Below are 27,554 nucleotides of genomic sequence, written 5' to 3' on the forward strand. Positions count from 1 at the left end.
CAAAGCAACTTAATAGAAACTTCCCACAGAGTATTCAAGAGCGCTCCTCATTAAAATCCTCTAATTGGTGCAAAGTTTTTTAGTGTTAAAGAAGGGCAGTGATATCCACCCCCCTCTAATGGATATTTCCTTCCCCCCCCCCCCCCCCCCCCCAACAGAAATCGTTAGCTTTTAAGCCTGTGGCTCCTCCATCCCTTTGTATATCCTAACGATATCTGTTAGGGGTGGGAGGAATATCACTGCCCTTGAAGAAATATCCCACGGCCGTCTAAAGTTACACAACATAACACCAATCCCGATTTTGAGGTTATATAGTCACCAAATGGGTAGGAATAGGAATCATAGGTCTCGAACAGATCTTCCGAACACTATTCAAGATGAAGTGCCTTTTTGAATAATCCAAAACACCCCTTCACAAAATGAAAGTCTTTTGAATCACCCAACATTAGGCGCCCCCTTTAATGTGAATTGTGGGCAGACTTTAATGCTTTTTTTATATCAATTCAGGTTAACAGGGGGGCTTATAATCCTACCCCGGTGGGGGAGGATTAGCTCCCTATAATTCGTTTTTATGTTTTTTTTGACAATTTCCAACGAAAGGGGCAACCAAAAAGGACGAGTTGGCATTAGAAGAGACAGTACGGGGTGGAGTTGGCCATGTTAGGAGTTAAGTAGTGAAGGCTTGACGATTAGAGAGGAGGAGGATCGAGGTATATATGTACGGAAAAATTGCACTCTGACACCATGTAAGAAGTAAGAACTTAGTATAGCTTATGCTTGTGGGAGTCATGCTTACATTCTTTGGTTGCAGGGATCAATTTGATATACACAGCCAATTAATCCAATCGCTTGGAATTGAAAGGGAGTTCGAAACTAATTAAACTATAAAAAGCTATAGTATAAAGCATAAAATTCTGAACGAAATGGCCCTCTTTCCTGGAAATTTTTTATTAGAAATGGTTTTAAATGGAAAATTTTTATTGGAATTTTTTCTATGGTGGATTTTTTTACACCTCAAGATGTAGGGTACATCATTTTACACGCATAGAATGGATGGGGCTCACCATTTTACACTTGTTTAATTTGATATGATAGGGCCCACCATCTCTACACAAATCCAAGCATTATGGTAGGGCCCACCAACTCCATTTAGACCCATGCATCCAGTGGGTCCCACCATTTTGATGTGGTGGGTTACACGATTTCCACCCAAAACCATGCTCATGGTGCTGCCCACCAATTTACACTTCATCTTTTGATGTCGTGGTGCCCACTATCTCCACCTGTATAGGACGGGCGGCCCACCATGTACATCTAATATGCTGATGTGATGGACCCATATTTTATGCCTTATGTTTTGGTAGGTGGAGCCCACTATTTAAGCGAAGAATGATGGTAATATTTTATATGGACCACTTTCCTCAAAATCAACTATTTACTCACCTAACTCAATCTTATACGAACGGGTTTTCACTTGAGTTTGTGTTCGAGCTTCACGCTACCAAATCAATCAATCAAGAACTCCTTCACTCCATTTTACCTTGGCTGAATTCTCATTCCGATTCGGCTTCTACATGTGTTAACCTCAAACCTAAAAACGCATGCATGCGCAGCACACGCATGCACACATGGACCCAAATAATCATATTCCATACCCCATCAGTGTTTCCCTCGTCAAAAGCCAGGAATTAATTTGTCACGGAATTGATTACCCCTCTGTGATAAAATCGTCACCTTTTTCCCTGCCCAAGTGCCCAGAGTCAAAGTTCTACAGTAAAGCATTCCGAGAAAAAGGCAATGCATGTAATCGATCAATTCCCATTTTGGCTTACCATCAAGCCCTGGGACCCATATGTATATACATGATCGGATCTGTTGACAGGTGGACGCCACTGATCAAACCATGATCGGATTATTCTAGTCCCTTGATTAAAAATGTGTATTCGTGGATGATTTTTTTCCAGGCTTAGATATCATGTATGTGATGTCTCTTCAGCATGGAACCAAAACTATTCAGGGCATGCCGTGGTGGCCCACCAGATCGACGGTCTCATTCACACAACTATGTACCATTCAGGTCCAGTGTTTTTAGAACTGAATTTCTTATTCGGTGTCTGAATGTGCGCTCAAGTTTTACAAAAAAAATAAAAAATCAATGGGCCCATATTATTCGATGATCCAAAACATTTATTTGTTGGCCTGCCTTTATAATCTTCTCCAAAAGATGATCGTTTGATCTGTAGAGAGTTCTATAATGTACCATCCATCTACAGATCGTTGGCTTAGGATCATCATATGGAGATGAACTATTTAAGTTGGGGCCCAACAAATGAATGGTTTGGATCATCGAATAATATGGACCCACCTTTTTAAAAAAAAAAACTTGCACATACAATGTGGACACCATATAAATACTCGATCTAATATAAGACTATGTGTTTGTTATTCTTCTAAGGAAAGCTTTCTCCGAAGATGCTTTACTAGGGAAGGAAAATCAAAGTTATTAAAGCAACTTAGGATTGATTATTGTTCGAGAATGGTCCAAGTAGTGGGGGACACCTAAAAGATGCATAAAAAGCTCACATCAGCAATCATTTGAGTTTCCGGATCCAACGTTCGAATGGTCTTGGCTCGCATCATTTCAAACCTCCAACTTATGTATTTTGCCTTTATGCTGTTTCTCTCTTTTCTCCTACCCCTAGCTTGACTTGTCAAAACATGTTTCTTCACCCTTTATTCTATTCATTTTATGCGGAATAATACTGTAAGACGAACTGAAGTGAGACACCCATAAGACAGCTCCTGCTTGAGTTTTTGCCCGGCCAATCACAGGCCACAGTCCATCCACCAAAAAAATCCAAATAATCAAATGGGTGGACCCATGTATTGCTTGAGTTTTTATATATGCACATGCAAGCACAGCAAAAAAATGTTGTGGGGCCCACATTATTGGATCTTCCAATCCGTTCATCTGTTGCGCCCGGACTTAAATAGACCACGCCTGAAAATCATTTCCATAGGATGATCCCAAACCTCCGACCTGAAATGGTTTAGAATGGAATGGGAGGGTTAGGATCATCCTATTGTGATGATTTTTGGGGCATGTCCAAATTAAGCTTTGGCCCTGCAAATAAATGGCCTAGATCATCCAAAAATATGGGCTTTTTTATATATATTTTAGATGTACTTGCATGTATAAAAGGGTTTTGTTCCAAAGAAAATATCCAGTAAGAAGTCCCTAATGACTTTTGCTTTTTAAAATAAGAAAATAAGCATCTATGAACGAACTATGATGCTCTGGATAAACTATACACCAACACTCAATTGTTCATATGTGCCTCTTCTCGACCGTCCAACCTGCTAAAAACAAGTATCTGTTCGATTGATCTTGAACGTTCCTTTGAAAGGTTTTTTATGTTCGGCAGTCCAATATCTTTTATTGACCCTATAAAAAGCAGGCCATCGATCACAAAATGAAGTCATTGTGTCTCCTGTATCTATACTTTACAAAAGATTATCATTACTCTTCATTACTCTTTATCAATTGATTTCTAATTACGCATAGAGTGAACTTGTGTTTTTCTGTGTGTACACGTAAGCGCATTAGGAAGCCTGTAGCCCTACTGGCTACTGTAATCATTTTTGTAAGCCCCATACGGTCCTTAGCTAGTTTTTTTCCCCTAACAATGGAGCTTGGCTGTCTATCCCACATATGGATGATTAGGTCCATATATCTTTTGGGTGCATGGTTTGATGGTCCTAAAACATCGGCAGTATGGGACACCCTATATTTAGGGCAATGATATATTGGCCCCTTTTTCTTCCCCGGGCCAGCCCCTTCCAGCTTAAAAAAGAATAGTCATAATTCATAAATGCACCAGTGGAATGGCCCAGCCGCCCAGGGAAGAAAAGGGCGGGGGCGAATATATCACTTCCCTATTTTATCGATATTGCTAATGTACTGTGATATTTAAAACCATGGTTGGGTGACAACAAGTGCAACCCTTTACCACCAATCTCAACATGAATGGTTGATCTTGGTCCATGGGGCCCACGTGTTTCCCACAAACATGATCAGGTCCCTGAAGACCCCAAATCTGGTGACGGGATGTTGATCAGATTGGATCTTAGCCCCTTCTTTCCATCAAATAATGTTTAGCCCTGTTCGTTTGAGATCATGACATCCGATGGTGAGCCCCCAAGCTCATTATTGGACTCAAATTACATTAATTTTGAGTCTAATAATCAGTTTGGGGTCTCACCGTCGGTCATCAAAGGCTTAGGGTTCTACCAAGAAAAGCTAAACTATTGATTTTCGTAGGCCTTTATCTAAATGATGGGATGCCCATTTGACATGAGACCAGGTTCATTTAGGTCTTCTCATGATGATATACAAGATCAACGGTCTCGATTGTACATGCACCTCCGCATCAAAGACCCAAAAATCTATAAATGAAATTGATCGGACGGTGACTATCCATTTATTGTTCTCGTCTTCTTACCGTCTGTCCAACAAAAAATAAAGGGGCCCACATGAGAAGCCACCAATCAGCACACCTCCAACTTAGAAATGTAATGGATCACTGCATTTAATAACTCACCGATATTCAAATGCTCTTCAGTTGGAGACCCAAGAAGCTCGTTTTCTTCTTCCTTTTTCTAGTTTTAATCGCATCATAAAGCAAGAAATATCTCAAAAAAACTGGTAGTTTTCTGACGGATTGTCGATCATTTTCCTGTCGATTAGAAAGACTTTCGCCGGAAGTTAAAGGTCGCTGTCCGTGGCAGCGATTTTTTATTTTGCAAAGAGGTACAGGAAATCAATCTACAGAGGAAATGTACTTTTTCTACTTCCCTTGATTGAAAATTTCATTGTTTTCGTTTTTTTCCTGAGGTTTTCTGATTGTCTTTGCTTGGTATGCTTTTCCTGATTAACTTTTCATTTTTTGTTCGTTTTTTTGTTCTTTCCAGAGATTTTCAGAGCATAGTTGCCTGATTTCTGTTCTTGATTTAAATATTCGGTTTTTCCGTACCAGAGAAAACATTTGCTTCATTTTCTGTTCTTGATCGACTTCTGTGTGTATGTATGTTCAAGGAGTTCTTTGAGAAATGTAATCACTGAGTTCTACTTGATTGAGATTTGTAGCTTTTCCAGACGATTTTCGTGCGATTCTTCTAGTTTTTTTTTTTCCAGAGAAAACCAGTTCTTATTTCTTTGTAGACTTTTTAGATCTGTTGTTATGTGTTTTTAGATGCTTCTGAATTTCATCTGATTTTCTGAAGAATTTGAATTTTTCTCTCTTTTTTTTTAAAGTTATGTTTCTGCGTTTGTAATTGAGTTTCTCTTTTTTCTCACAGAGAGCAAGGACAAATTCCAGTTCTTATTTTTTGTAATTGAGCTTTTCTTTTTCTTACAGAGATCTCAGTAGAAATTTCAGATCTTATTTTTCTCTCTGTTCATAGTTTGGAATTTTTGAATTTTTAGCATGTAAGGAATTTAATGTAATTTTTTGTTTTGTTTTAATGCTTCTGAACTGCGTAGAATTTTCGAAGAAATTTGAATTTTTTGCCCTCCCTTTTCTTATTTGGGAATATGCTTGTTGAGAGAGAGAGAGAGAGAGAGAGATTCGTTTTCATTTATTTTCATTTATTTAGTGTCTGACAAATGCTGAAATCAATTTTAATTTCTTGTGATGTTCTTTACCACCAGGTTTAGAGATAAGTAAGAAACGATGCCGCAAGAAAGCTCCAATCCGATTTTCGTCTCTCCTTGTAAGAGTTTAAGGGGAGGACTGAAGGCTTTAACTCTTCAGGACGGATTGTTTGCGGAGGAGACTATCAATGACGAGTTGGCTCAAAGGAAGGCAGAGGAAGCAGGTAAGATTACCCTCAGATTCACTTAATTGAAGAGTTACCATAAGATCTACTGATTGGGCCCACCCACATATGGGGTCACTCATGATTTGGACAATCCTAACCATTAGATTAGTGGCTTGAAAATAGATTGTTAAAGAAAATGAACAAGAGTCCATGTTCAAGTCCGATGATTGGATGGTTAGGATCGTCTTATATAGTGGGGCCTACCTTATGAAGGTTGACATCGCTTTGATGTCATGTGCGTGGGCCAAATATAATGTGGGCACTACCAATTAAAACTTAGGAAAAATTGCCAATGGGGGATATAAAAATACGAGAATTACCAAGGGGGGATGCACTTTTGAAAAATTGTTAAAGAGGGTTGATAACCCCCTTTTGAGAGTTTGATAACCCCATTTCGTCCCTCTAACAATTTTTCAAAAGTGTGTCCTCCGCTGGCAATTCTCATATTTTGATGTCCCCCGTTGGCAATTTTTCCTAAAACTTATCTACTGTGGGATGGATAATCTGTCCTATTATATCTCTAATTGTTTGCACATTTCTTAGGCTATAACAAGAGTTGTTTTTTAATACAAATGTAGTGAATATTTTTCCCCAGGGAAAAAGGCTACTTATGTTGGCACTACCATGTTTTGATACTTGCACATGTTTTCATAGTTACACTAACTCACCCTGTCCTTTCTTCTTTTATTGGCTTCTAAGAGCTTTTTAAGAATTGTAATATAACCTTTGACCGCTGGATAAATAATAAAAGACAAGGTGAGTTAGTGTAATTATCAAACAATGGTAGTGTATCAAAAGCCAAAAAACAAAAACAAAAACAGAACTACAAGAAGAGTCCCTTGTTGGGATTTGCTAGCGTCCATAGCAAAAGGCATTTCGAAGATGCGCTGTCGCATGTCGCACGTGAGAGCATCAACCTGGCAAATCCCTTGTTTTTATTAAGGTTTTTGGAAGAAACTCTGTTACCTAGAAAAACTTGAAAAATAGGAAACTTTGATTTTTGTACAATTTTGTGTAGCCACCTGCATTCGGTATTTTCGGTGTAAATGTTAGAACAAATCATTACTCTATGCTAAAACTCGGGTGTCAATAGACCCAGTTGGTTTGATGGATCCAAAGGGTCCAAACGTTAATGGACATAATTTGGGCAGAAGAGCTGGATCCGAACATAGTCCATTGGATATATTTATCCTAAAGTTCAAAATTATTTTAGATCAAGACAGGTGTAGCCACAAAATCCTATGGAGCATCCTTGATCGGAATGGATGGTGCCAATGTACAAAAATACCCTTCATATTTTCAGTCATTAGTGTTAATTTTATGAAGGATACTTTTGCAATCTTAATAAATTTTACATAGTTTTTATATCGTGTTTGCATTTAAGAAATGTAATGGATCTCACATTATTCAGTGGTCCAAATCATTCAGTCTTTGCCTTTTTGGAACCCAATGTCTATATGTAATGGCCCCCAAAATAATCTCCATAGGATCATCCTAACCTTCAGACCAGTTCAGAGGGATGACACTCTATAGAAACTTCCATAGATCGAAGGGTTATTATCGTCCCATGGAGATGATTAGTGACGCACGACCTACTTTTCTTAGGATCCAACAAATAAATGGTTTTGTTCATGGGAGATGATATTTTCAACCCCTCTCTACACATTCCCCACCCTTATAACATGAACAGTGGGCAACTTTAGCGCTTTTTGATGTCACGTTAAAATGGGGGGCGGATGCGTACTGGGGGTATGTCATCGCCCTTGTTCAATGAATTGTGTGGGCTCCACAGTATTTTCTGAAAAATAAGTGCATACAGATACTATATATGAAACTCTTTTAAACCCAACATTTCATTTCCCCACTTTTCGTTTTGACAAAGTATGGCCTCTCTTTCTAGAGTTTCTTCTCTCTTCCATATCCTGGCCCTGGGTTCTAATTGTGTACAACATAAGTAGGACCTAGGACCCGTCGGAAGGTCGAATTTGAAATAGATCACGAATGATGTGCAATTGAAGCCTCCTGGGGAAGACATAGGTGAATCCTATATACGGATGATGACCAAGGCTAGGTGCATTGGATCCGAAGTGGGATCCGACCCAAATTGGATCCGTTGACACTGGCTTTAAAATATTCAAGCCACATAAAGACGTTTTCGGTAGATCCATTACAAGTTACAACCTCCCATATACAGTTTTCATGACAAGACAACCCAAACTTTTCTGATAAAATGTGACTCTTTGGCGGGCATGTCCCGTTGAATTGGACAATCACACTTTCAAAGTTTTCTCTACATATGTAACAAGGGATTTGCTAGGGACTTTCTCAGAAAGAAATTTCACGGCTAGCTGTTGCACGACAGAGATTTTGTCTTCAATTAACCGTTATTAAAAGCCTCAGTCCTATTACAATTGAAGTGAAGTCGAGATTAGGGTATTCTGATTCGAATAAATTTCCCACATTACAGCTTCAAGAAGGTATCAAGCGGCAGGATGGCTGAGGGAGATGGATCAAGGTGCGTTCGAAGCTCTATCGAAAGAACCCTCGGAAGAGGAATTCTGTCTTGCCCTGAGGAACGGGTTGATTCTATGCAACATTCTCAACAAAGTCAGTCCTGGATCTGTTTTAAAGGTATGACGCCTTTGTACTGGTTCTTTTGCTAACATGGAACTTGGTTAGGAATTTTTGGTCCTGTCTTCGTTTATAGGATTCCTCACTTCCAATTCAATCCACCTTTCTTTTACTGCTTTTGCCTAATCTTCAGTGTCATTTAGATGATACAGAAAATATGGATTTTTTGTAGTTCTCATTGAATTTTATACGACAGGTTGTAGAAAATCCTATTATAGATGTTCAGTCAACGGATGGAGCAGCTCAATCAGCAATTCAGTACTTCGAGAACATGAGGAATTTCCTTGTAGCAGTTAAAGAAATGAAGCTTTTGACTTTTGAGGCATCTGATTTAGAAAAGGTATCCTTTTGCTTAAATGTTTTCATGAAAAAATTACGGAAAGAAATAAAGAAAGAGAAAACACATCTGTTGTGATTCCACGCAATTGAAATTATGTAGAAATTACAATTGGGCTACACAGTAGAGAGAGTATTAGTGAATTTGGGATTGTGATCCTTCCTGGAAGGCTAGAACGCATTCCTTGTGGATTAGTTGTCAGGTTTTAACATGGGTTGTTTTTATATAATTTACTTAATTTCAGCTTAAACTTTAAACAAAATTATGCTTGGACTTTGATGTCTTGTTTTCCACTCAAGGGGAGTTGGCCCATCCTAGTTTGACTCCATTCGTGTGGGGACGACTCCTTTTTAGTATCATCTTTGACTCGGAGGGTGGGAGTAGGTCTCCTAGTTAGACGAGGGCTAGGTTTTAGGTATTTGACATGAGAAAACCAGCGACCAAGAGGGGAGGTGGTGAGAGAAAAGACAGTTTTCTTCTTGGGTCTGTTTGGAGGGAGGGAGGGAATATGTAGTGGAATTTGGCTTGAAAGTTATAAGGAGGAGACAAAAATGCCACCTCAGCAGACATGCAATAGTTACCCAGAAGACATCCAGGAGAGTCTCCATTGAGTTCAATGCAATATTGGCAACCAAACGAGGAATGACATCCCAAATCCAAACAAAATCCCGACGGCTGTTGGGAGTTTGTGCAACCAAACACAGCCCAATGTGCTTTGTGTACGATCTTGGTGAAAAATATTGGTGAGAAATTAAGACTTCCTTTCTTGTTTTGTGTACGATCTTGGTTGAGAAGACAATGGAATGGGTTATGATTTGTGGGTTTCAGGTTAATCCCATTGTAATCGTTTCTTCTTGCTTTATCATGGTGGAAGATAGTGATTTCACCCGTGGATGTAGTCATCCAGGCCAAACCATGTAAAACTCAATCTGTGAACCTTGTGGTTTGTTTCTTTCTACTACTTCATGCCTAATTGGATTGGTTTTTTGCCCGCCAAATTTTTCTTCTTACTAAACTTAAGGAAATGGAAATCTAAAATTATCAAAGAAACAATGGAGAAGAGCATCTTCATATCAAGTGTACTATAAGTGTCCGCATTTAGTTGTTGACGTGGAGCGGCGCGTGTGGAAGCTTTCTTGCAATGGAGGATATCCAAAATATTTTGATTGCAGTAGGCAATTACTCTCTCCTTTCAAGAACTAGCAAAGATGAATTAGAAAGGATCAAATGCACAAAATGACTGGTTCACAGTCAAAGGAATAAGTTTCAGTTAGGGGAGAAATCTGGATCCCATTCAAGTGAAAGTCATTACATTTCAGTAGGAGTGATCTTCATAATCAGCTAGTCTCAAAGAAGAGGAATTACTCAAAAATTCCTAAAGGAACTAGAGAAATTAAGCTTCAGACGAGAACTCACTCTATTTCTGCTGGTTGTGAATTGTGACTCAGAACTGAACTTTGAAAACTTATGATTCTCGCTGGGATCTTGATTGGGATTTCCTTCGTTCCAAAGAAAAGAGCCTTTTTGCCTTTTTGATTGATCTGATATAGATCTTTAGTATAAGATCTAAACCCCACTCAACAATAGGATTTACTTGCAATTGAGATCTAAACCACACTCAACAATAGGATTTACTTGTAATTGAGCTGAGATCAACAATAGGATTTACTTGTAATTGAGAGAGAGAGAGAGAGAGAGAGAGAGAGAGAGATTCTGCAGGTTTTCATAAGTGAACCTGGGAATGATAATGAGAAGACCTCGAAAGATCTCCTCGGATGTAACCTATTTTGCTATAGCTTCTTGAAGGATCGGATCCTTTTCACTCAAGTAAGAGCAAAAGAATAGGCCTGAGGAAAATGCAAACGAATTTTAAGGTTCTAGATCAAACCGTGAGGACAAGTGTTTTGGCAGGTTTTAATCTTAAGCCTGAGAGTTTGTGAGCTTATGGAAATTGTTTGCACTTAAAATTTTGTAGCTTCCTTTGAAAAATCCACTGAATTTGATACTTGCAATGCTAAGCAAAGGAAGGAATTCAAAAGGACCGATAAACAAAGTCTAGAGTTTCCAAGGTGAACCTAGTGGTGCAAGTGTGTTCTCAGGTTTGTGAAAATTTCCTGAAACTTTCTTGATTCCAATCTGTTAATGGATAACATATCTTTGCAAATTCTCTTAGATCTTTAAGATCTGTAAAAGTTGTTATCTCAGATGAGGCATTAAGGAACAGATCTGAGGGAATTGAGCCAAATACTGAGCATAGACAAGTTGCTAACTGGTCAGGACAGAAAGTTCATATTAGTTAACTTTGCTGACTTGTGCTTCCAGATTTCAACAGTGACTCAGATCTGAACTTAATTCATTCTCACCATGCTAGAAGTATCGTAGGTCTCAAGCAGAAACAAATTTGCTTATGAAGAAAAAGAAACATAGTTTTAAATGTTATGACAGGAAATTCAAGAACATAGAATGGAAACTAAACAAAAAGGTTTAAACTCAGTATGATTACATCCAAAAGAGAAAAGATAATGGAGGAATAGGAAGGAAACTTACTCCATGTTCCTCATAAACTCCTCCATGGAAGGAGGAAAAACTCACTTCCTTGAGCCCAAGGCTCTAAAAGAAACTCTACACTCACAACTCAAGAGAAATATGGATGAAAACTGAAAATTACAGCAGCTACATGCCTTTTATAGGCAAGAGAAGAGGAAGTTCTAGATAGTTGTCAGCTTGTGCTAGCTGTTGGCCAGCTGTAGCAGCTGACTTGGCCAGGATTAACAGCTATCGGCCAGCTGTTAGATGGCTGATGTGGCAACTCACTTTTTTTGAATGGCACGAAAATTTTATTGAAGAAAAAATAGAGATAGTACATAGGACTGAGTTGGTCAAAAATGGGAAAGAGAAAAATCATCGGGATGTGCAAATAGCTAAAAGAGGAACTCAAGGGGGAAGAAAATAAAAATGCTCCTCTGGCCACTCTCGCCCTTGCTAATTGTCGGCCTCACCATTGACAGATCTCCTCACATGCCTATAGGAAATAGAGATGCCTTCTGCTCACTCGTGAAGCTCATCAATCCAAGGCGCGGACCTCCAAGGGGGAGGACAACTCCCCTCCAGCCACCTAATTACGTTCATGGAGTCTCCTTCAACAATGAGATTATTCAAGAATGGCCTCTCTAAAAGTCGCAAGCCCTGTAATGTTGTTCTAAGCTCCGCTTCATTCGAATCCACCAATCCAATGGGACGTAAAAAAAAAAAAAACCAACTTAGTAGCTTACTGGTCGTCCCTTGGAAGACCTCCTACTCTCTGCTGGTCCTGGATTACCAAGACTAGATCCATCAAACTTCAACTTTAGTGACCCTCGAGGTTCCTATTCTGGCGAGAGAACCGACCTCATTTCAGAGCTAAAGCAAATATCTCTCCACCCCTTCCACAACTCATAAGCAGAAACAAACTGAAAAGTCCGGGAGGGCTTTGACCAATGCGATGACAATGCAAGCAATCACTTTTATATAAATAAAATGACGCCAATCACTTTTATATTAGTGATGTGGCAGCTCACTTATATCCTCCTTCTCAGCCCATTATAAGCTTTGCAGGAGCAGACTTTTACTAATCTTTCTTTCATTTTCCCCTCACTCAACTACAACTCACATTCAACTACCCGCATACAACTACACATGTACAAGGCTCTCCACACACATGAAAGAAAGAAAATATATCTATCCTATGTTATTTGTTAAGTGATGCCATACTCATTGGCCAGGACCCGTTCCACATGAGTTGCCTTCTCTTATTAGTGGTTGTAAATATTCATTTTTCATTGAAGGATCTGCTACCTTTTCAAAACAAGAGAATGAGTCAAATTTTATTCAAGAAGTCAAGAACCATGTTACTGAATCTAAACAATTGCAATTATGATATTACAATTGGGCTACATAGTAGAGATGTTAGTGCATTTGGGCCTGTGATCCTTCCAAGAACTCAGATTGCTGATTCTATGTTAGGTTGTACCATGAGTTGTTTTCAGATAGTTTAGGTAATTTTAGTTTAAACTTTAAACAAATAAAAGGAAATGACAATTGGAAATTATTGGAGAAACCACAAATAGCCTCTTCCTATCAAATCAAGTGTACTATAGATGTTCAACTCAACTCAACTAAGCCTTTGTCCCAAACTAGTTGGGGTCGGCAAGTGTACTATAGATGTGCATTTTTCAAAATTCAAACTTCCCTATGCCTGCTCTAATTTATGTGTTTCTGTTTTCTGCCTTTAGTTTCATTCTCTGATTAGTAGTGGGGGGTTATAAACAATATTTAAAAACTCGGCTCAGAACTCTGTTGATTCAGAGGTGCGTATAGAAGTAACAGCCACAAATAATTTAACCAATGAAAAAATTCGATTTGTATCATTATATCATATAATCACAGCATGTGCACTGATGCATATTCAGATGATGTACGATACACACCATCGATTGGCGTATGATAGATATAAACAAAAATTAACCTTAACCAATCAAATGCAATCTGTTATAATTAACTTATCTTGTTAGTGCCGAGTGTCGGACACACTCTCCTTGAGGCGAAATCACCCCCTGCAGATCGTGATATCAGTACATCCGGATCTTTCCATGAGTTGATGATTGACACGGTCAAATTTTATCAACTCGGGTGAGTCATAGGAGTTTTTGATCGACTTGGTAGACCAAAACTTTAACTCAGACGAGAAGTAGGCGAAGCTAAAACCATGTTGATCCGGGCGAGATGATGATTAACTCGGGGAGTTTTTAAACAGTGGTTTTAAATGTCCATTATGCATTGAAGAAATCCGTGAAATGTCCATTATGCATTGAAGAAATCCGTAACCTTTCAAAACAAGAGTATGAGTCCGGACATTTGATGAAAGTTATGATCTCTTTGGGTTTTTGGTCAACTATGGTACTGATAGAATTGTTTAAAACTTCAAATAACTTGATCAAAGTACTCAAGAACTCTTCGAGCAGAGTAGACTGGACTCAACTTGCTAAGGCTCAACAGCTCAAGTCATGTTAAGGGGGTAGCTCAGTTTCTTTAAAACCTCAGAGAACAAAACGATTTGAAAAACTCCACCAAGTAGTCAAAGAACTTGATTCAGTACTTGCAAACTTGGAAAACTGGACCTCCGACATAAGCTTTCCAAACTGGAGAAACTTTGGTTGACAACTTGGAGTTTTTGGATGGCGGGATTTTGGCATTTATTAACTTCAGGCTGAATTTCCAGTTTTAGACCTTCTGTTGTGCAAGTCTGATCTGCTAGAAAAATGAGAGGAGCCATTCATGTGCTTACCTAATTATTGCTTTTATCATGGCATTTCTTTTTTTAAACAGTTTGATATGACTTTGTTCCCATTTATGCTCTCCCTTTATTTACAGGGAGGCTCTTCAATTAAAGTTGTGGATTGCATTCTTTGTCTGAAAGGATACCATGAGTGGAAACAGGCTGGTGCAATTGGAACTTGGAGGTATGGTGGGATTGTGAAGATCACATCCTTAGCCAATCGGTTGCCTTCCTCCTTGCTTGGTGGCGATTCTGGAGAAAGTGCTGACGAATCATCGGATAACTCTGGATTGCCATATGATCAACAGCTGTTTGAAATTCTCGGTCTTTCTAGTGAGGTTTCCCTTGAAGAATCCAAAGCAGCTAGTACCTTGAGTTTTCTTTTTGACAGATTTGGACTTGGGCTTATTCGGGCTTACCTCACCAAATGTACTGGGGTTGATGACTTGCCTTTGAATGCAATGGTAGGTAAGATCCTTTCCTATCTGTTATTTTTTTAGCTTCATCTGCATATGCTGCAAACATTATAGTTGCACATCTAAAGATTCAGATTACTTCACATGTGTTTAGACATTAAGTAAAATCTACTAATGATGCAGCATTGAATTAGTTGGTGATCAAATCAATGAGGAACATATGAATGCGCTGTATTTCTATTAATATCGTTTTTACTTGTATAATTCATGATGAAAAAATGATCTGTTGGAGGGCTATCTTTCCATTTTTTTCATAATCACCATTATTATTTTTTCTTAAATCAATCATCTTAATAATACAAGACATCTATCGCAACATATATCCTACATTTAGGATTATATACATGTCTATGTAAAAGGATGCAGACATATTGACTTCATATGTGTTCTTTCAAGTCCTTTGAATACCTGAAACATTCACTTGTTTTATACCATTCCCTGCATACTTGGGACCTCTGTCAAGTATATAAGTAGTGGATATCTTAACTCCTGCCTGCTTGATTTCTATTATTATAAATTATTCTCCTGAAAATGCCATTCTACTTTTATGGATCCCCGAGTCTGCATCTCTATATTTTTGCCTGATTGGATGAACAACAAATGTTCTTTTATTTCAATGTGTTTTAGTTACACCCAGTCAAAAAATAGTATATTCTATGAAATAATATTGCATTAAATGAACTTATTGTGAATTATTGTGATGAGAAAAATACTTCGTAAAAAAAAACTCTGATATCTCTTGAAATATATGATGCCTTGTGAATGTATATTAGAGATGTAAATGTAAAAAATATTTTATTATTAATCCAATCAGGATTGTACATGCTTTATACCAGTAAAGTGAGGGTTAGGATATCTGATTGTCTAGAAACAATGCTTTTATTCTGCAAAGTAGCCATTTTCTGGAATCTGATTATCAAGTAAGCATACATTTGTTGTGACCTGAAATTTTTGGGACTCTGATTCTTTGTCTTTGCTGGAATATTGTAGCTTATTGACACTGTTCTTGGGAAGGTTGTTAAAGAGCTTAACGGGTTACTTGTTTCCCAGAGTAATCAGGTATGCATATGGGTGGATGGTTACCATTGGAATCTTAGCATTGTTTTCCTTTTCTTTCTAAGGTTCTTTGAATTTTTTTTCTAGAATAGACTGTCTAAATCCTAAAACAAGTCACTGTTTGAAACATCCAAATTTAGTCATTGACCTGCCCGATTCGATTCGGTTTTTGTGTTAATGATATTGTTTTTTTAACCCGAAATTTATTTAGGAACCTGGGGCGGCACCTTAGATTTTATTAATAAGAACAAATAGTTACAAGAGGAGGACATAGAACCTTGCCTCTAATCCAACAAGATACAAGAATAGGAAAAATAAAACCCCTTTAACCCTTTACAAAGAAACAACCAATATTTATTTAGTGTGTATAAGGAATACCTAATTGGTCGCATCGCTCCTCTTGAGTTCTTGGGGAGAGTAGCCCATTCCCAAAAAACTGCATTAGTGTTGGAGGTTGCATTTGGACATCGTCTTTGCATCATCTCCTTAGATCCCTAAGCCATGTTATGATTTTATTTTTAATCTTGTTAGTTTCTGTCTTTTGATTTTCCATTCTTCTTTGGCATCTTTCTAACCAGATTTCCCATATTATAATAGAGGGGGCAATTTTGACGATATTATTAAAAACTCCTTTGATTTGCCTGCCCGGGTTAATAAAAACATTAATGCTTCAAAAGCACAAATTGAGTCGATTTTACCCTGGGTGAGTTCTTGTTGAAGTAATAGCTTTTAAATATGAGATTTAATTGGTGCAAATAAGAATAACTTTCGTACTTGGAAAATAAAAAACTCTGCATACAAAGTCATTGAAAGTGCTTCTCAAATTGAGTGAAGATTTGTTTTAAATATCTTCTATTATTTTTTTGAAAAGTTTCAAGCTTGCTAGTTCATTTGAAGGAGCTTTTGTTACACTTTAACCTATATCAATTATTGAACCTTGGTTTTTCACCATCACTTTTATGAGGAATAGAGAAAATTCTAATGTTTTTCCCCCATTATTATAAGGAGCACTCAAACTTTCTTCATTGAAATTTGAAAAATCACCATAATTGTCTTAGAAAAATAAAACGACTCAAACTTCAAAGCCATTTTCCCCTTCTGGCCATCATCAAATCTGATAATTTTGTGTCCTTTAAATTCTGAGGATTAGGAAGCTCATAGAACTATCTAATTGAGACTTTGAGGAACGTGTTATGTTAAGTGTTATAATGACCCTATTTTGAAAAACATCTATCTCTTAATCATAGAATGTATTGTAACTCGGAATGATTCAGTGGAAATGTTTGGTATTTCCGTTTGTTACTTTTGAACTGTTAATAATAGCGTCACTTTTGCCATTCAAAAATAATAATAATAATAATAGGGTCACTTTGATGATTTTGTCATTACAACTAAATGTCTAGCTATGTGGCATAAATATGAAAAATTCTTGCTATTTATTTACAACCATCATGAGCCTAAACTGTATGAATCTAACTCTTTCCCTATCTTTTGCTACTGTCAACAGCTTGGATTGGTTTTAAAGGAAATGCTGAAAGGTGGCACCAATTATTTATCAAAAATAGAGTTTATAGAATCTTTTACAAAATATCTTGATCAGAGGTTGACAGAGGTCTCAATTGGCTGCCCAAAATGCTCAAAACTTGGCATTTCTGGTCTAAGACATGGAGAGAACTGGCTTAGTGATCAACAAAATACCAGCCATGTGGAACAACTTGATGTCCAACAGAAGCAGCTTGAGGTATGGTTATCATTGGATACTTACGTCAGAACTTGGTAACTTTTTTGCTTCTATTTAAATTTTTTCCAAATGTTCTTATCTCTAGCAAGTATCTTTATTTCACTTGTTTTTTGGGAGCAATGCACATACCATGCTTCGAATCATTAGATTTGCTTGATGGGAGGATAACTTTAACTTGCTGGCTTCTTTATGGCCCCATGAATTGATATATGATAACATTTTCCACAGAACAAAAAAGCACAAGATAGGTAATGGATAATAATGTCTAATAGATTACACATACAGATTTTCCTTGCTGAAGATCAGTTAATATAATCCTTTTAGCATTCCCACCCATTTTCAACCATGATTACAAGCTGATGGCGGTATTTATATTTTAGTTATTTGAGCAAGGGCTGTTGTTTCTTGAATTTCTCAATAATTACCATGGAAATTCCTTTGTATTGATTATTTTCAGGAGCTAAAATCAGTATTTCAAAAGACTAAAGTTCAGGTCCAGTGGATTCAATCAAAATGGGATGAAGAACTCAGAAAGCTTGGTTAGAACTTTGATTCCTGAGTTTTGTTATAACTTTGATTCCTGAGTCAAAATCGGTTAATCTGTTAAACCATAGATTAACCGATGGTTTTAGTCCAATTGTTTATGTTATATGAAACTAAAAAGCTCAACCTGATTTTGTTTGTTGTCTCAGAGCATCATGTCCAAGGCCTTGAGTCGGCTGCCTCTTCTTACCATAAATTACTAGAGGAAAATCGCTTGCTCTACAATCAAGTACAAGATCTTAAAGGTTACTTCCCGCTACTTGTAGTGTTCAATGTACCATTTAGTTTTATAAGAGGTCTGTTACCTATTTAATGAAATACCTGTTTTCTGCAGGGAACATTCGAGTTTACTGTAGAGTGAGACCTTTCTTACCAGGGCAATCTAACGGGCAGACCACTGTCGACTATATTGGAGAAAATGGGAATATCATGATTTTAAATCCTTATAAGCAGGGCAAAGATGCAAGAAGAATGTTTTCATTCAACAAAGTGTTCGGAACAAATGTGACACAGCGTATGTTTTGACTTTATAATTAGTTAATAAATACCCATATGATTTATTTATAAAATAAGGCTCAGTTCTTTTTTAAAAAAAAAACACCTATGGTGTGTACACATACTCTCTCAGAATCTTAGTTATTAATTCCATTTTCGTAGACATTTTGTTTTGTTCACTGGAAAGGAACGTTCTGACTTTTTGGCCATTTTCGGAAAAGACACTGCAACAGGTGGAATTTTTTAAAAGCATTAAAAAATTCATAGAAATGAAAAATATTTATAGGAGTAAGATTTTAGGGAAGAAATGAAATCGTTCAAAAGTGCAAAAATGAGCGGGTTTGATGCGATGTTAATCCTCCCATTCATTTGGGAGGGTTAACAGACATCAAATGCCCTTTGACACAAAAAATGGTCACTAAAAGAGGGTAAAAAGGAAAACCCCCCAAAAATGCCATAAAAATCACATTTCTAGTTGTGTGTGCAGGTTTTCACACATTTTCGTTGGCATTTTGCCCTGTTTCGTCTGAAACAGCCAGAGTGGTCCAGAACAGCCTGGAACACAGGGCGCAAATTTTCATTTCCAATTATATTCCATTGCATTCCAGAATGTAACGTTCCAGATGTTCCTAAAAAACGAAACAGAATTAATAACTATGTTCTGTCATGAGAACACCCAAAGTTTCTTCTTAAAATGTTAAGGTTGATATATAATCTTGGTTTTAAAGGATAAACCTACTATTCTTGTTCGATACAATAAACCAACAATTTTTCCAGAAGTGAGTGGTTTTGCCATTAGCTTCAAAACACATGTGTGTAGAGTAGACATTAGGATTCTTCAGTGGAAAAAAGAAACACTTTGTAGCACATGGTTAGCCATTTTCTAAGTGAAGGAACCCAGTGATAATGTAATATAGATATTTTGCATGAGTATTAAATTGTTCTTATGATTCGATTTATTGTCTCTTCTAAGTTTGGCATTGCATGAAAAAAATGTCACTGGATGTTACTGAAGTGCAGATTGTTCTGATAATTTTATTTATTTATTTATTGGTAACTTGTTCGGGTGGGTAACTTCTTCAAAATTGAGTAGATAATACTTTTTTCCATTTTTACGTTGTGTGAAGCATTTTTTAAAATTGTTCAATCTGAGCTGTTTTATGTGCAGAGCAAGTGTTTGCCGACACACAGCCATTGATCAGATCTGTTTTAGATGGTTACAATGTCTGCATTTTTGCATATGGGCAAACAGGCTCTGGGAAGACATACACAATGGTAATGCCACAGTACTTTTTCTATTTTGTTCCAGTTCTTCTTCTTCTTCTTCTCTCTTAATTTTGTGTGGAAACTCAGCCAGTTATCTCTGGCTCACACAAAGTGTCTTTCAGCATCCCCAAGGCTGGGAATGGGAAATGGGGTACATGGATACTTAAGTATTTCACTTTGTGAATGAAAGGAGTCTTATTTGAAACTTAAAGGCAGGAAACTTACTATTTCAACAAGGAATGTTTAAGCTGAAATGGTTTGTGTGTGTAACTTTGTGTTTGGTGGGCATGATCTGAATTTCTACAGAATGATGAAAACATTCTTGAATACCAAAGCTATCATTTTTTCTCTGTTTTCCAACAATTTATACAACAATGGTTTTAAATGATTAATATTTCAGCCATTTCAAAAAAAAAATGATTAATATTTCAGAAGAGCTTAGCAATCACTGGATAATTTTTATGAATTTCAACACTCGCAATCTTTCTCAGATACAAGGTAATGATATTTTTAGATGAGTATGTGCCGTATCGTATCCATGCTTTTTTCAACACAATGAGGAGTACACAATTGATACTTAGTTACAGAAGCTGCCAAAATATACATGATATAATCTTTATCCCATCTCTGTGGTTGTATCACATCTTCAAGAGTACTTTTTCGGATGGCTCGTGAATAGTATAATAAGGGTTTCAATCAAGCACATCAAGCGAATGGTTTCATATTTTTATTTGCCAAAAATACCTAAGTTGGAAAGTGAAACAAAAAAAAGGAAACAGATTGATATTCTGGCATTGGTTATTGTGAAAAGGATTGATATTTCGTATTTTTTATCCTCCAAAAATACCAAAGTTGGAAAGTGTAACAAAAAAGAAAACATTTTGATATTCTGGCATTGGTTATTATGACAAGAATTGATATATTCATTTCTATGCTTTACTGAGTTTAAGATTGGATCATGGGGTGACTACTATGTTCGTCCTTGATTTAGTATGCCAAAAATATTATTAGAAGAATATGAGCTATCTTGAGCAGTTTCAAAATCAGAGAAGTAGCTCGTTATTGTGTCTGAAAAGGCGTAGCTTGCTTATTATTGCGTCTAAATCATTTGATAGAGAAAATATTTAATATTATTCATCTTTCATGCACATGTGACCTATTGTTCATTTGAGAGAGAAAAAATTTAATATTGTCTTCCTCTTGCTTTTTCAGAGTGGCCCAGATCTGATGGCAGAGGAAACGTGGGGTGTGAACTATAGAGCTCTGAGAGATCTATTCCAATTATCAGAAGGAAGGATGGATGCCATATCATATGAAATCGGTGTCCAGATGATAGAAATATACAATGAACAAGTGAGGGATCTTTTGGTCATTGATGGCTCTACTAGAAGATATCCTTTTCTAATAGAGTTGCTTCTTATTTTAGATTTGGAGTTTCCATTATTTGCCTGCTCTTGCATCATCAGAAATTGATGAGAATTTGAGATAGACCTCATTTTTTATTCATATCTCAAGATACAATTTGATTTTGAATTACTGTTTTTTTGTTAGTTGTTCTTTGGATAATTATATTTATATCTTGTTTTGTGTAGAGGTTAACAATCCAGTGACGGACACCAAACTTGCTCTGTCCAATAAAGAGCTGATGGTGATGGGAAGTGAGCCCAACTGCCCAACTTGATTTTCCTTTTTAGCAGGTGATCCGATGGTGATAATTTGCAACCCACCTGATCATTTTCTCTGTAGAAATGACCATACCTGTGACATCATTTACTTGGGTTTAGGGTTTAGGGACCCAATCTACGTTGGTGCTTTTAGCTTTATTGACCAGTAGAATCTACTCTGCAAAATCACTTTGGTGCATTTCTTAACTTCTTGCACGTTAGATATACGGAACAATTCTCAACTCAACGGACTTAATGTACCTGATGCGAGTTTGATTTCAGTCAATTGTACTGAAGATGTTCTGGATTTAATGAGAATTGGTCAGAAAAATCGTGCTGTTGGAGCTACTGCGCTAAATGAACGGAGCAGCCGCTCTCATAGGTATTTGCCCCCTATCTCTCTCTCCTGGTTTTGATACATTTACCCCCAAATTCTGGGAAATGACTAAATGACCATAACCACTATACTGCTCACAGACATTATGTTATAAGGGCGTATTTGATTCACATTTTTTTGGGAATGAAGCCACTTTCGTCCACCTCATTAGTGTGACCCATTCTTGAACTTGGCTGGAAAATGCATGCTAAGGAACAACGACTGGCCTCCATTTGTTGATACCCAAACAGGTTGGGTCTGTTGAAAATGTCCCATGATTGAACCTGCAGACACCCAAACAGATCCTAATTATCTTGTTGGGATTCATGTTTAAATAAGTTCCTTATAATTACACACACCAACCAATTTGGATTTTTTTCCGTCTAAGATTGGCGTAATCTAATCACATAAGGAAATGCTATTTAAGCACAGTAAGTGAGCCCTGTCTAAAATAACTGCATTACCTGACCGGATACTTGTATCATTTCCTTTTTCTAACCACCTCTTCTCTTTCCTGAGAATTGAATTTCCAATGTATCCGGTTTTGAACTTTAGAACCGCCGGCTATTTGGGATTTGGAGTGAACCATGACTGCTGGTCTACAAACCTAACATGAACTTCTAAGAAGAAGTATACATTGAGCAACAATATTGTTGGGAAAATATTTTAACACAATTATACTTTTGGATTATAACGTTCCTCACAATAACTGATTCTTTTCATACCCATATCCCCTGTACCCTGTTCCGTACAATACTTGATACCCTGCATTTAGTTTTCTTTATAAGGATTATGTTGTTGTTTGTGAGATTTTATATGGTGTAAGCCCGTATAGTCCCGTATTTTTCAACAAGTACTGTACGGACCACATCATAGGATGATCCAAACAGTCCATGTGATGGGCCACAACGTAAATAGGTTGTGCCCCAAAAATCATTTCCATAGGATGATCCTAGCCCTCCTTTAGGAGGTTTTAGTTACATTTGTTCTCTAAAAGTGGTCGGCAAAGCCTCCCTTACGCAAGCGCGGAAGGGCTTTTCTTCTTTTCCTATTCTCACCGGCGCTGCGCGCCCCCTCCGTGCCCGTGCCCGTACCGGTTTAGTCTTTCCGTTCGGTCAGTGGGCCCTCACTGCACTGGTTTCTGAATTGCATAGATAATCACTGAACGTGCCGCTTCCTGATTCATCAGTGCAAAAGATTATTGGTTAGGTGAGGCAGCAGGAGGTGTAAGTGGGGACTGGGGAGCAGGAACAGCATGAAAAAGTAAAATATTGAGAGACTTCAAAGTGTAGGCATCCGTTAGTAAAAGATTTATCCACTGTATTTATATAAAGATTAGGCCCATAACCAACATGAATACCTACTAAGAAACACCGAACACCAAGATTCTTTGATATAAAATATGCTACTTTGTGAAGATGCTAAACTATTTAAATAACACTGAACATCCTAACTAGTCACCATCACCATAAATTTCATCATTTCTCTACCCACACACACACACACACGTGTGTACTTATAATACACTAGGAGAGATAAATGGGTCAGGGATGTTTTTTACTTGTGAATCAGTTGAATTACAATGCGTGCTCCAAAAAAATTGCGTTTTTTCATCATATTTTATCTTTTGATGACTATCCTTGTTCAATTTACTTTATTACTTGTTTGATGATTTTCCGTTTTCCTGTAGTGTGTTAACAGTTCATGTCCAAGGAAAAGAATTAGTCTCTGGGTCCATCCTCCGTGGCTGCCTTCATCTGGTCGACCTAGCTGGGAGCGAGAGAGTGGATAAATCTGAGGCTGTTGGAGAAAGATTGAAGGAAGCCCAGCACATAAACAAATCACTTTCTGCACTGGGAGATGTTATTGCCGCCCTTGCTCAGAAGAGTGCACATATTCCTTATAGAAACAGTAAACTCACTCAAGTGTTACAAGACTCTTTAGGTATTAACTCTATCTTATTGTTAATGGTCTCTTTTTACATTCCTCTATTTTCTGAACTGTAAGGCTACAGAAGTCACCCTACATATATCATCCAACTTTCAATTTACCCTTGACTTTCTTTGCTTTCCATCTTTTGCTTTGCTTTGTATTTTCTATGTATATTTTTTCTCTTTCTCTTCTTCATATTTGACCATCTCGGTCGTTTCTCTTTAATGAAATTTTCTGCCATTCAATTTTTTTTTTGGAAAACATACTTGTTGTGAAGGGATTTCTATCTTGTTATTGGACAATGGACACACCTGTCAATTGTAGTTTCTCAAGATGCTTTTTTGTTATTTAGACCTGAAGTTTGTTTACCCATTTTGGTTGTTACTTTTGTTGTTCATATTGTATTTTTTCTTATTACAGGGGGTCAAGCTAAAACCTTGATGTTTGTACACATAAACCCCGAAGTTAATTCTATTGGAGAGACTATCAGCACGCTTAAGTTTGCTGAGCGGGTGGCCACAATAGAGCTTGGGGCAGCTCGCTCTAATAAGGAAACTGGTGAAATCAGAGAACTTAAAGAAGAGGTTTGCCCCTTCTTACCTTTGACCCTTCTAATTTGAATGAGATTCTTTTCTTACTAGAAGTTACGATATTGTGCTTTCATCTGTCCAGATCTCGAACCTGAAATTGGCGTTGGAGAGAAAGGAGGCTGAAGTGGAACAATTAAAAGGTGTTAGTATCTGCCGAAATGGTCAAGAGGCTCAAAAAACAAGGACATTATCACCTTTGCATTTACCGAGATATGGTCTTTCTGCTAACTTGAAAACTGAAATCAGTCAGCGGCCTATTGATGACACTAGAACCATTGAGGTACTCACTACATTGACAGATGCTTTGTTTATTTTTTATTTTTTAATTTTTTTTGCCTTCATGCTTAATATGCAACTCATGTAAAATGCTTTCTCATATCATTTACATTGTGTAGACTTGGTGAGTGCACATTCAGTGAGTGCACGTACGCATAAAAGAATTGATATGAGAAATGGAAATATTACTACAATATGCATATTAGATCATCCATGCTCTTAAAATTAGCCCTTTGAGATCATCAATTAATGACCATTTGTTTAAATTTATCATGGAATCTCCCTTGTGGATGGGTGGTATAATGTCCTGAGATGGAAAAATTATGTCCCCAACTACCATTGGAGCCTCAACCGTTTTTTTGTGAGATAATCTTTGCTTGGAATTGATGATTTCAAGTTCTCCCGTGTACGTAAAAGAAGTGGATTTGGGAAGCACATATGCAATTAGAGTTCAAGGTCTGTACGGAAGGAATGTCATCTTATGCATTGTGACTTTAGCTTTCTCCTCCTCATTTCTTGAAGTGAGTCGCTGGTCTAGTGTACTCTGATTATGTGTGCATCTCAAAATGATGCAATTAAAGACGGAATAGAATCAGAAATCCTCTTATATTTTGGAGCAATAGTTTTGATAGAAACTGCTGATGAAATAAAATATCATTGAAAAATCACCAGAAAATGCGGATAAGAACATTTAGTTATATGAAAAAAGATTAGTGTGTGTGCATTTGCTTGGGCATGCAATTGCGGTAACTGATTTTTTTCTTTTCATTCTCTGGAAAACTGAATTTCAGGTTAGAAGCTGTTCTTCAGGGAAGCAAAGGAAACCTCGTTTCCCCTCAGGACTTCCAGACAAGGAGCCTGAGCCACAGTTTCCGTTCATCAGCAATGAAAGATTTATCAATTCCAGAAAGCCAAGGTCACCATCTCCTCCTGTAAGAAGATCAATATCCACTGATAGAGGGGCCGTCATTAAGAGCAAACTCAAGCTTGAACCCCTTGATGAGCAGCCCACAGTAAAATTACATTTTCCAACCAAAGTCGCTATCAACAAATCCAACTCTGCGGTGCCAGTAACATCAACGTACGATAATTTAAGGGGACGTTGGGACCCACAAGAGCATGCCAAGCAGGACTATGTATCTGACGTGGTCTACCACGTCCACCCGGCTAACTCAAAGAAAGTGTACCCAGAACACGAAGAAGAGCAGTTTAAGCTAGCACTCAATGTGAGGCAGGGTGGCATTAGGAAAAGCAAGGCGGACTTTAAGTCCAAGGTCAAGCATCAGCTGCCAGCTAGGATCCAGAAGTCTGAAGCAATGCTGAGTTGGCACTTTGACACGGAGGCAGGAGGAAAGGTGGAAGAGGCTCGGAAGAGTGATTTTTCTGAACCAGAAAATGAGGTTGGGCTTGTTGTGTCACCGGCCGCCCACGGTAGTTTGAAGGTGAAGAAGCTTCGCCAGAACTTCACCAGGATTTCCCAAAATCTTGAAACAAGGTATGTTTTCGAGGTTTAAGACTTCATGCCCTATTTCATAAATTCACAGAATCAACCACCCTAGAAAATGGGTACACATTAGCTAATATTTTAAACATTGAACAGATTAAATGAATGACTCAGAACATCTATATCAGCTCGAAATCACTACTGCACTGTTCTCTAACTCCTTTGTCATGATGATGAAAATATTAAAATGAGAGGTGGATTCTGATCAATAACTACGCAAATCTCAGGGAAGTTGCTTCTGGTGAAACAGATCCAAGAAAGGCAAACACCTTATGATCGTGTCTAGCTTTTAAGAATAAAAAATCAGCTCCACGATTTTTTTACACAGAATGAGATGCATATATAGGAGAATTTTCTTGAGATGCATTGATTTGCCTCAATGCTCACCACATGTCATCCACATGATATGCTCCGTTCATCCAATGGTTCCATAGTGCAAAATTAACTCCGTTTGACAATACCAAACTATACAATTTGTTGGACTTTGGCCTATTGAATTTGATTCGCTCATTATAAGCATCACTTGGTTGATTTTTTCCTTCATTCTTTGAAATATCCTGCTTTTTTACCCTAAAAAATCCTCCTCCTGAAAAACGAAAATGCTCCTGTTAAAATGATGACCGGTCATATTCCTAAATGTATTCCTAGTGACTGCTAACTTCTTTTACTTCTTTATCGTATTGGGTTAACTTGAGATGTATTTATCAATTTCCTGCAGAGGCTTAGTTCAAGCAGTGGAACCGCTGCTAACAGTAAAGCATGAGAACAAGCTTCCGACTGGTGTAATTCGCAACGGGAAGGAAGGCAACAACACTTCCATACCTGACTTCAGACGGAGCCGATCTTCCCCTCGCGGAAAATTCACTCTCTTTTCATGACATTTCAGGACTTCACAGATACTGCATTTCAGAGTACTGGAAGTTCTTGCACTTGAAAATCATTGATTTGATGGCCCACTTTTTCACTTGAGAGATCAAAACAAGCTTAAAATTATTGCAGGTGACATCTCTGAAACCCTTTTTTGTTCATTTTTTGTGACATTTCCCTTGTTTCTTGTCATTTTTACACCATTTTTTCATCACTCATCATGTTTACTGCTAAAATGATTTGTATATGATAAGATCTCATCCCTCATACTGTCATACATTAGTATTCCTATGATGCTTCATATGATTGTGAGTGTGTGCGCGCGCGCATTTGAGTCTGAATGCTACTTCATTTGTACGTAAACGTTCGTTACCTCTTGTATTGGTTGATTTGTTACACTTTTTAGCGGACAGTTACAATTAATACCCTCAAAAGATTTGAAAAAAAATAAAAATGCTAATGAACTTGTAATATTAGTGCCAAGTTCATCCAAAGTACAGTTTTCCTATGTTCAATGGTCATTGGTGGGGGTCACAATTCAGCATTTTTTTTTTTTTTTTTTCGCGTTTTCTCATTACCATTTCCTTATATTCTCAAACTTCGGCC

General features: G+C 37.5%; 1 protein-coding gene across 1 annotated transcript; it reads left to right on the plus strand.

Moving 5' to 3' along the window:
• The first annotated feature begins 4,615 nt into the window (after positions 1-4,615).
• On the plus strand, positions 4,616-27,402 carry KP1 (kinesin-like protein 1). The gene is made up of 18 exons (XM_077381428.1): positions 4,616-4,810; positions 5,711-5,877; positions 8,348-8,511; positions 8,708-8,851; positions 14,258-14,626; positions 15,629-15,697; positions 17,202-17,435; positions 17,893-17,974; positions 18,128-18,223; positions 18,313-18,492; positions 19,642-19,748; positions 20,952-21,130; positions 21,621-21,785; positions 23,470-23,723; positions 24,132-24,295; positions 24,384-24,581; positions 25,369-26,072; positions 26,800-27,402. Exons 2-18 carry the CDS (start codon positions 5,733-5,735, stop codon positions 26,957-26,959), a joined length of 3,414 nt encoding a protein of 1,137 aa, XP_077237543.1. The 5' UTR covers positions 4,616-4,810; positions 5,711-5,732; the 3' UTR covers positions 26,960-27,402.
• The last annotated feature ends 152 nt before the right edge of the window (positions 27,403-27,554 follow it).

The sequence above is a fragment of the Tasmannia lanceolata genome, unplaced genomic scaffold, assembly GCF_043159265.1.
Source record: "Tasmannia lanceolata isolate RefF3 unplaced genomic scaffold, GAP_Taslan_0.1 ptg000006l, whole genome shotgun sequence".
Taxonomy (NCBI): Eukaryota; Viridiplantae; Streptophyta; class Magnoliopsida; order Canellales; family Winteraceae; genus Tasmannia; species Tasmannia lanceolata.

Coding starts and splice junctions, on each gene's coding strand:
- KP1 (XM_077381428.1), top strand. CDS start 5,733: ATGCCGCAAGAAAGCTCCAATCCGATTTTCGTCTCTCCTTGTAAGAGT. Junction 8,512..8,707: donor GTCCTGGATCTGTTTTAAAG/GTATGACGCCTT, acceptor TTTATACGACAG/GTTGTAGAAAATCCTATTAT. Junction 18,224..18,312: donor TCAAGTACAAGATCTTAAAG/GTTACTTCCCGC, acceptor TGTTTTCTGCAG/GGAACATTCGAGTTTACTGT.